General features: G+C 34.2%; 1 protein-coding gene across 1 annotated transcript in view; it reads left to right on the top strand.

Annotated features, from left to right (window-relative positions):
- Positions 1-1,331: 1,331 nt before the first annotated feature.
- LOC144968830 (uncharacterized) overlaps positions 1,332-11,683 on the top strand; it is a 20,102-nt gene continuing 9,750 nt past the window's right edge. The window contains exons 1-2 of the mRNA XM_078907555.1: positions 1,332-1,681; positions 11,321-11,550. Of these exons, the coding sequence (XP_078763681.1) occupies positions 11,404-11,550 (147 nt within the window). The 5' untranslated portion in view covers positions 1,332-1,681; positions 11,321-11,403. The remainder of the gene's footprint in view (positions 1,682-11,320; positions 11,551-11,683) is intronic.

The following is an 11,683-nucleotide window of genomic DNA, read 5'->3' as shown; positions in this document are numbered from 1 at the left end:
ACCAGCCACTTCCGTAACGACATAGAGGAAGGCCTTAAACCTTAAACTTGAATTATACTGAGAAATCTCAAAAGGAAAAAAAAAGGCAACGGTTAAATAATTAAATAAATTTAAAAAATAGATAAATAAATTTTAATTTAAAAAATACACAATTTAAGCTAATTTTAAAGCTTATTTTGTACACAATGAAAGGAGAACTTTCCCTTGCTGCTTGTCGAATTGGGTTTTTGGTACTTATAGGAAAGCATTTCTAGGACAGTTTGCACTACCATCGGGTCTCTTGCTTCTTCGATTATCAGCCAAAATCCTGTGGTGGTGAGTTGTTCATTACAATTTCTGATCATCGTAGCATCGACTTGCGTGCATGTGTTATCCTTTAATGTTATGATTGTCAGTCATCTTTGGACTTGAACAATGGATCACCAAACCTCGTAACGTGCCTCTAACTGGGCACGTTCTTGTAGGTAAGACGTCCAATCAGTGGCGTGGCATGCTTACAGTATAAGGTGGTGCCAGAAACAGAAGAAAATGACTCAAAACATGCTGTATTTGTAAATACAAAAGAAAGAAAAACATATACAGAAAAGACTTACTCAAATAAGTAAGAGGCGGTTTATACATTTCTTAGTTTTAATATTTTTCAAATGCTGTAAAAAAAGATGGAATTGGTGCCAGGCACCAAAACAACCAATATGGCCACGTCCCTGCGTCAGTCAGTTTTTGTAGAGCTTTGACATTTAAAATAAATTTACAGAACATAGTTTCATATGCCATACATCAGGGAACAACACCCAAACAAATTCAACGAAAGATCTGAAAAGAAAGCGAGAACATAGACGTCTAGATGTAATTGCCATGCATCAAGGAACATACATGATCGAGCTGAGAAAAATATTACAAGAATGGAATAAATTATAAGTATTTTGAAATCACTATATATATATATATATATATATATATATATATATATATATATATATATATATATATATATATATATATATATTCAAGGGAAATATTACAGTTACTGAATATGCTTACATTCATAGCGCCATAGCATTTTCTATACCATTCAGTGCTCTGCATTAATAATTTGACTCTAGGAGTATAATATTATACTTCTGAATTTTCCACCACCACTTCATTCCTTTTTGTTTTTCTCTCAGACGCCACGTGTATCCGTTTATAGGACAGCTTCTCTTTTAACAACACAAACTTTCTTGATTCCTATTCTGTCACGCTCGCCGCGGGATACAATGATAAAACAGAACATATTTATCTTATCGGATTGACAACCTAATACCCAAACCTTGTATTATGAGGGGTAGACCAGACACCGACAAGTCTAGTTGAAGGCAAGCTCATGACATTTAATTAAAGATCGTATGCGAATAGAAACTGTCACTTCAAATGCAAAAATATAAAATTTAGTGTTTCCAATATTTTGACATAAAATTCATTTTTGGATTTATCTGACCTAGATAAAATACTGATTTGCGTTGATGGGTAACATGTATTCATCTAGCTATTATGATATGTTGTTCACGTCTATACTTCTTGTCTTCCTGTAGCAAACTATCTTCACAACATATATCTGATTTGGGCTGGAATAGCAATGCTGAAAATCCATATTGTTTGTTTCAGTTCAAATTCACCCTTGGATCGGGTTCAAATTTAGTTGGTAGGTAACATATTATTATATTCATTTATCTATTATAATACGATACGCAGATGAAAACGAGAATAAGAATACTCAAATGTTATGTCCACTCAGCACTTCTCTACAGCTCAGAAACATGGACCTTGAACAAACAAATAGAGAAAAGAATTGAGGCCTTTGAAATGTGGACTTTCCGTCGCCTTGGAAAAATCAGTTGGAAAGAAAAGAAAACAAATCAAGAAGTCTGTGACATCCTTGATATCAGACCGACTCTAATGAAAGTAATAAAAACAAGAAAACTAAGGTATTTTGGACATCTAAGACGCCATCAAACTGTCAACAAGGACATTCTTGAGGGTAGAGTTGAGGGGAAAAGAGGAAGAGGCAGGGCAGCAAGAACTTGTATAGATGATGTGAGGACATGGACAGGATTGTCGGCAGCCGAATGCAGTCAGCAAGCCGTCAACAGAGAAGATTGGCGTGTCATTTGAAGTCGACCTCAACCCATGAGATGACACTGGAAGAAGAAGATTAAAATACGTTGTTCAAGTCCATACTTTTTGTAACAAACTCTTATGATTTACACAAAATATTTCTGATTTGGGTTGGAATCAATGCTTAAAATCCATAATATTGTTTGTTTCCGATGAAATTAACCATTGGATCAGGTTCAAACTTGGCAAAAGAAAATATGTGAAACACTGCATTATATGGAACAAACCTAGCTTACGGGAATTTATCCCCTGTAAATGAACCAATATTAATCAATAAATGATTTATTTAAGATATGATACGTTTGCTAATGAATTGACATTGATAATTTTATGGTTTGTAGTATAATAGACATAAATATTTGCTAATAAACCAACACTGATAATTTCACGGTTTGTGTAATAAAGGATACATAATTGCTGATGAACTAGAGTCCGTTCCACAACCCGTGCGCACACGTTGATGTGAATATCTTCACAACATTCTGATGGATTTTGTTGAAAATTGGCTCGAACATTAGAATTGTTAGTGGCATTAAGTCTTTTTTTTTCATTGGTTACATTACCATACTTTGGAATTTTTCTTCTTTGTCGTTAAAAAAACAAAGGGTATGGGATGAGTGAACAAATGGATGGTTTACAATAACAGTATTATACACAGTGGATCATGTTGTGATGACGAGCACTGAACTCCCCACATGCTTGACCAGGGGTTTACTTTTCACGAGATTCATGTGCATTACTCACTAACATTGCCACTCTGGGTTAAAAATGACACAGCAAGTTGTACACTTTGTACACACTTGACATAAACAATTGTTACATTTTAATAGTTGAAAGCCAGAGGCGTAGCCGCCTGTTAAGATTTCTACATTAAAAAAAAAAAAACAAAAAAAAAAACAAAAACAAAAACAAAAACAAAACACAAAAAAAAAAAAAAAAAAAAAAAAAACTCACACGAGGAAAATTTTCCAGAGAGGCGAAGCGCGGAATTCTTTTTCATGGCATGAGGCGAATAGCAATATTATTAATAGATTGCCCACAACCTGGAACTCAGAGTGGAGAGGACAAATTAATGATTATGTCATTTTGGTTATGCACCTCTATAATATATATCCTCCCGTTCCTTTTTTTAAAATTTTTATTTCACATCATAAACACCCCACAGGCTGCTTGTGTCGTCCAAAATATCCGTTGTCCACCAGGAAGAGATGCATTGTGACATTAAACACTATGAGCTTTTTTTCAACACTGTTAAGTATAGTACTGTTTAAATGATATATCAATTGTTACACTATTTCAAACTCTATATCGAACAACTTTTATTTTTACAAACCAAATTTATTTGCTAAGCTATGACACTGAATGCAACTTTGTTGTGAATATTTTCCCTACGCGAAAGAGAATCAACACACCATTACTGTAAAAATTTAAAATTTTGAGTCATATTTTATTGCAAACGATGAAAAGATCAAAGGAATACAGCATTGTGAGAAAACTGTTTGGTCTATCACTATCGGTGTCACAGTAAAGGTTGTTCACAATTATCTTATTAAATTTTATTTTATTAAGAACTGAATTCATCTCACTCCAGTTATATTTCAGTAGGCTTAGATAAACTTTACCTTCTAATATTAGATCGTCTTTCCTTTTATAGCCTTCCCTCGAATTAATTTCTAATTAGTGAATACTTTTCGTTCTACATTCTGTCACGTAGCCACTTATTATAAAAGCTGATAGGTCTAACATTCGACACTCACTTTCTCTCCACAATCTATGCCGGACGGCCAGTCGATCTATTCCTATATATATACTGGAAGATTTTTATCTTTTGGGACTTTGTAGATATTATATCTACACCATTAAGACGCCGGAGCTTTTAACTTTGATTGTATAATCTTCAAGGATCAAACCCAAGCCCGCTGTCAAAGGACTTCACAATAACTTCTTACCAATTGCCTGGAAGTGGAATTTTACGAGTCCAATCCTGTTATCAGAGGAATAGATCATCCAAGCCCATCAACTGCCTGGAAACGTAAACTTATGAACCTGACATATTATCATAAGTTACGTAAAATATTCATATCTCTATTTGTAACTGCCACGATCACTGTTTATCTCTTTTAATTAAATTTCATCATCATTTTTATTTCATTGTAAACAAATCGTTAATTGTTTTTCATTTATAGTAACTAGTAAATTCTGGGGCCTCATTCTACATAGATCTTTATGCATAGTCGAGTAGCTCTTTACTCACTTGAGACCATGACATTTTGGAGGGGACACATATAAAGAATTGAATTTATTTAGTTACTTATATCTATTTCATCTAACTTTAAAGTTTAAATTGTAAAACTCTTAATTGCCCCACTTGATCATATTTTAATTGAACTCCCTATTTACAGGATTAATTTTTTTTTCTTTTTCATTTCTTCATTTAAATGGAATAGCAATTTATCCATTCATTCTTTCATTCAAATTGAATAGCATTTTATTGATTCATTCCTTCATTCATTTATTCATTTATAAATTATTCATTCATTCATTGTTCATTCATTTATTCATTCATTCATTCATTCATCCATTCATTCGTTTATTCACTCATTTATCCAATCATTCATACATTTATTCCTCCCTTCATTCTTTCATTCATACATTATCCATTCATTCATTCATCTATTCACTCAGTTTTTCATTCATTCATTCATTCCTTGTCCACTTTGTTATTACATCACTCATTTCATTTTGTTGTTTGCCTCATTCATGAATTGTTTTCAATATGTTTACATTCCATAACGATTCATTCACCTGTCATCCAATCACTCAGTGTTGTGAACACATTTTGTAACTATTGTAAATCTTACGATATTTTATTGTTTTGTATTTCAGACATCACTGTTAAACACTCTTCAATGCCTAATTACAATTGTTGAACAACCATTGAACAAGAGAGAGGTCCCAGCCACGAACTGAGTTGGTAGATATATCCTTCATTATTCTCTTTTACATGAGTTGGGCATCACATAGTAACTATAGACATCGTGATTTGTTTTGCATAGTGATTTGTTTTAAATGCATTTTTGGCATATTACTGTTACCGAAAACCACTTATATATTATGTTCTGAAAAGTGAGTCTTTAAAAACTAAATAATAATAAAAGGAGTCTACTAGCCGTCGTGTTATATTTAGTGATAGATAACTTGGGATTATTTTGGCATCCTATTATTGTTATCACACTCTAGTATATTAGCGTCATTGCGAATAATTGTACACAAACTAACGACGAGTCACACACATCGGTGATACATTTTTCGTAGTAACATAGTTTAGAGTACACGCGATTGATACATTGTTATTGACACAAGTCATAATAACTCCGCATTGTATTGACACATTGCTTTATAAGATATAACGATAAAAGGCATCAAATTCAACATACATAATAGGTTGAAATAAGAGAGAGAGATTTCTAAAAATAGAACAGTTCATTCCAGTAAGTGTAAATAAATAAAACAGTCAGTAACAGTATCCTGTCAATATAATATATATATAAAACATCGTAACTAATTTATTGCAACATGGAAGCATATAAAAGATACTTAAGTCTCGCAAAGGACTTAGAAATACCCCAGGAAAGAATATTTTCATGGTGCGAAGAGAAAGTAAAAGAAGAAAAAGAACATGAAGAAAGAATTCGTAGAGAAGAAAATGAAGAAAGAATTCGTAAAGAAGAAAAAGAACATGAAGAAAGAATTCGTAGAGAAGAAAATGAAGAAAGAATTCGTAAAGAAGAAAAAGAACACGAAGAAAGAATTCGTAGAGAAGAAAATGAAGAAAGAATTCGTAGAGAAGAAAATGAAGAAAGAATACGTAGAGAAGAACGAGAAGAAAGAGTCCAAGAAAGGGAACTAAAAAGACAAATAGCTTTAGCAGAAGAAGAAACCAAAAGGACCCAAATGATGCTGGAAATTGAAAAAACAAAAACCGGTCATGAAAGAAAACATAATAATAGTGATGAATTTTTCGTGAAACTTCCACGCATGCCAACATACGATGAACGCTCAGACTGCCTAGAATCCTTCTTACACCGATTCGAAGTTCAGGCTAAAGGTTATCGTTGGCCAGAAAGCAAATGAGCCACAGCCTTGATTAGCTGCTTATCTGGAGAACCGCTAAAAGTTTTCTATACCTTAACAACTGAAGATGCAGATGACTATGGAAAAATTAAAGACGCTCTACTAAAAAGATTTAGATTAACGGAAGATGGTTACCAGGAAAGGTTTCACACTGCAAAACCGGAAAGTGGAGAAGACTTTAATACATTCGTGAACCGAATTACTCAATTTCTAAATCGGTGGCTTGAGTTGGCAAACGTAAAACAAGACGACTTTGCAGGCCTCTACTATCTCACGCTGAAGAATCGAATCTATCAAGCTTGCAACCCAGATTTAGTCGCATTCTTTAAAGAGAGAAAGCCAGAAAATTTGGACAAATTAAAAATCTACGCAGAAAACTTTAACAGCGCACATCCATTGACACCCCTTAGCAGAACATTGAAGGAACCATACTACGCTGCCGCTGCTCAGAGTCCAGGTACACCTAAAGTTCAGTACTCAAATAGAACGAGCCGATCAATCACTCGGAACACGCAAGTGAAACAAGATGATCATAGTAACAAACCATGGAACAAACAGTTCAATAGAGACCATAGCCGACCCTATCAAAACAAAACAAGAAATAGCACTGACAATAATACTGAGTATAAGAAAACCAACAAACCTATAATTAAATGTCAATATTGTGGAATGAAAGGCCACACAGCAGACAAATGTTACAAAATCGTGGGATATCCAAAAGAAACTGCAAATGCATCACTCCAAACAAGTGTAAACAATCAGACACGAGTAATGTCAGGAGAAAATATAAATGTGTATTGCGTGAAAGGTATGTCACTTTTAACACAAACTCACAAATCAGGATCGCTATTTTTTTGTGAAGGCAAAGCTAATGGAACTGATTGCAAAATATTGAGAGACACAGGATGCAGTACAGTAGGAATAAAAGCATCTTTGATCAATGACGAAGACAAAACTGGAAAAACGGTACAATGCATCACATTCAGTGGCACAGTCGAAACCTTTGAAACAGCTAATGTGTACATAGAAACCCCATACTATACAGGAATAGTGGAATGCTGTATACTTCCCAACCCCGTCGCTGATGTTATTGTTGGCAATATAAAAGGTCTTAAAGACAACCCAACAGATGTAAAAGAATGGTCATTAACCCAAGAAACAGCTTGTCTAGCAGAAACAAGAAAGATGACTAAGACAACAGAGAAGCCAATGACTATTTCTCTTGAACCACAACAATTTGACAGGAACACGTTCATTGAAGAACAGAAAAAGGACCCGACTTTAACTTCATATTTCAATATCGCAAACAAAGGGACGAAATCAAAAGTTGAATACATCATTGAAAAAGATATTCTGTTCAGGTTATATAGGAAAAGAAACAAAATAGCTAAACAACTGGTCACGCCGAGTATTTACAGAAACAAAATCCTTGGAATAGCGCACGATTCAATAACTTCTGGACATCTTGGGAGCTCTTCCACATTGAAGAGAATATCCGAGAATTTCACATGGCCTGGAATTACTAAAAACGTCCGAGAATATGTGAAATCGTGTGACACATGCCAAAGAAGAGTCGCAAAAGGCAGAATACCGAGATTGCCATTAGAGACAACCCCAGTTATTGAAAAAGTTTTTCAAAAAGTTGCAATTGACATTATAGGCCCTTTAACAAAATCAGATAGAAACCATACACACATACTAACACTAGTCGATTACGCAACCAGGTGGCCAGAAGCGATAGCATTGAAATCAACTACATCGGATCACATAGCTGAAGCATTGATGACAATTTTTACTAGAATAGGCATACCAAATGAGATACTGTCGGACAATGGACCCCAATTTACATCACATATGATGCATGAAACCATGAAACTCATGGGAATCCAACACTCATTCACAACTCCTTACCACCCCCAAGCAAATGGTCTTTGTGAAAGATTTAATGGGACTCTAAAGAATATGTTAAGAAAAGTGTCAGCAGAAAAACCAGATGATTGGGACAGATACTTACCAGCAATCCTATTTGCATATAGAGAAATACCCCAAGAATCTACAGGCTACTCCCCATTTGAGTTGATGTATGGACGATCACCTCGCGGCCCGATCAATATAGTAGCCGACATTTGTAAAGGGAATGAGGAGGACAATAACGAAATTATGTTTGCTTACGAATATGTAAGAAACCTGAAAGACAGAATAGAGGACACGTGTAAGCTAGCACAGGAATCCGTCACTAAAAAAGCAGAGAAATACAAGGAATACTCCGATCGAAAAAGCAAGTCAAGAAAATTTGAGATTGGTGACAAAGTACTAATACTCTTACCCGATGACTCGAGTAAACTTTTAGCTACATGGAAAGGACCATTCAAAATAACAGCAGTAAAATCTAATGTTAATTACGAGATTAAAATTAACAACACAACAAAGACATTCCATGCAAATATGCTAAAAAAATATTTTGATAGAGACACAGTGTCGCAACCTATGTTTACTAATATCGAAGCTTCAAATGCAGGATTAATCATACCGTTGGTCATGGGACACAGACACCCGAGACAGAAAAACAAACAAAAATCGCACAATTGCAACCACCTAAGACAAAAAAAGAAGTACGCAAAGTACTTGGGCTCCTAAATTTTTACAGGAAATACATTTACAACTTCGCGCACATCGCGACACCGCTAACAAATCTGACAAAGAATGGGTCACCGAACAAAATTGTTTGGACAGAAGCGTGTCAGAATAGCTTTAACCAATTAAAGGCATTACTCTGTTCAGAACCAATTCTTAAATTACCCGACATATCAAAAGAATTTGTTGTAAGAACTGACGCGTCTGATAAGGGCATCGCAGGTGTACTATTACAGGAACATGAGGGAACTCTAATGCCTTGCTTATATGCAAGCAGAAAATTATTGGACAGAGAATCACGATACTCTGTAATAGAGCGTGAAGGCCTGGCCATCGTCTTTGCTTTAAAGACATTCAGCAGATATCTACTGCTAAAAGAGTTTGTGGTCGAAACGGACCATAAACCACTCACGTACATAAGAAATAACAAAATGAATAATAGTAGAGTACTAAGGTGGAGTCTATTTTTGCAAAATTACACTTTCAGTATCTCTCACATACCAGGCTGTGAAAATATTCACGCCGACCTACTTTCTCGATTAGTATAAACACGCGAGAAGGGTATAACTTAACCTCCCATGCATACTGTTAGTTACCTCGCAAACTATGCCAAATCAGAAACACAAATTGGATAATTTTATTTGTAAACATGATGACCCAACTTAATGTAACATTGAGTATTGTTTGGATATATATACCATACCCATTCATGATTTGGGAAATCTTCTCTTTATCTATTATTGTTATGAATTTTCACCCATTTATGATTAATAATTGAAATGTCAATATTCCATTTACATTTTCATTCATTTCATTCAGTAAATTACCTTCATATCATCGACTTAAATCATGCTTCATTGCCATCACTATTGTTTATCACAATGATTTGTAATCACATTGCCATCATGTTGTTCATCACAATGATTTGTAATCACAATCTTTCATTGTTATTGTCACCCATTCATATACCTACGTTAATATAAACATTTCCATGTCTAGTTAATAAATAATTTAATTGTAGCACAAATCATAACAATGGATTAATGCTAGAGTATCATGATAGTAAATTTACTTCCGTTTGTAAAATCTATCTTTCCCATAATGGTTAAAGAGTATATTTTAAACGTGGGTGGGGGGGTGTCACAGTAAAGGTTGTTCACAATTATCTTATTAAATTTTATTTTATTAAGAACTGAATTCATCTCACTCCAGTTATATTTCAGTAGGCTTAGATAAACTTTACCTTCTAATATTAGATCGTCTTTCCTTTTATAGCCTTCCCTCGAATTAATTTCTAATTAGTGAATACTTTTCGTTCTACATTCTGTCACGTAGCCACTTATTATAAAAGCTGATAGGTCTAACATTCGACACTCACTTTCTCTCCACAATCTATGCCGGACGGCCAGTCGATCTATTCCTATATATATACTGGAAGATTTTTATCTTTTGGGACTTTGTAGATATTATATCTACACCATTAAGACGCCGGAGCTTTTAACTTTGATTGTATAATCTTCAAGGATCAAACCCAAGCCCGCTGTCAAAGGACTTCACAATAACTTCTTACCAATTGCCTGGAAGTGGAATTTTACGAGTCCAATCCTGTTATCAGAGGAATAGATCATCCAAGCCCATCAACTGCCTGGAAACGTAAACTTATGAACCTGACATATTATCATAAGTTACGTAAAATATTCATATCTCTATTTGTAACTGCCACGATCACTGTTTATCTCTTTTAATTAAATTTCATCATCATTTTTATTTCATTGTAAACAAATCGTTAATTGTTTTTCATTTATAGTAACTAGTAAATTCTGGGGCCTCATTCTACATAGATCTTTATGCATAGTCGAGTAGCTCTTTACTCACTTGAGACCATGACAATCGGTATTAAAAATTCGTAATATATCACTTAAAATAAGCCCGCATGCAAAAACATCACGGCATCACATTTCGTAACTTTGGAGGAATTTGCGATATTCCGTGCGCACGGCAGGTACTTGGAATTGGAACGTACTTATAATATCTATTGATCATTTTATGGGTTGTAGTATAAAAAATACATTAGCTAATGAAAATCACCATTGACAATTTTGTGTTTTTTTTTAAAGTATAAAATTATAAATTTGCTAATGAACCAAAATAAACCAAAATTGATAATTTAATGGGTTATGATATAGAAGACAAATCAGCCATTGATAATTTTATGGTTTGTAGTCTAAAAGATACATTTGCTTATGAACCAAAATTGATAATTTTTATGGTTTGTAGTATATGACATTTTTGCTGGAAGTTAAAAAGATCAAATTTGTTCAAATCGTTTTAACTCGATAGTTTACTTTAGAAATATTTACTTTCCTCTCGTTCTACCAATTCTATTCTATTCAAACAGAACTGTTAACGGAAGAAAGAAAATACGTCTCCACTAATCGCATTGGAAGAAAAGACGGAATCTTTTACTGATACAATATACGAATGAAAATGATTTTTAGAAGCAAAGAGCCCATTGTTTGGCTGATGTATGTGATGTCACAAATGATTATTCCTATAAAAAGTGACATGGCTCCGATGACCATCACCCCTCCAGGAAATTCTACTTGGTTGTTGGCTCCAACAACGCAGGTAACATGATTTTAAAATGCAATAAATACTATTTGAAATGTCCTTTTTTCCTTACTAAGGGGAAATTCGTCTTTAGGGTTTATTCCAATGGAGGACCAGAATAACCCAAGCGTCAAGCGTCAACCGCAGCGCA

Source organism: Berghia stephanieae, chromosome 3, assembly GCF_034508935.2.
Source record: "Berghia stephanieae isolate SIO BIC M18660-M18661 chromosome 3, UCSD_Bste_1.3, whole genome shotgun sequence".
NCBI lineage: Eukaryota > Metazoa > Mollusca > Gastropoda > Nudibranchia > Aeolidiidae > Berghia > Berghia stephanieae.
The sequence above is the reverse complement of the archived record's forward strand: the minus strand, read 5'-3'. Positions and strand labels throughout refer to the sequence as shown.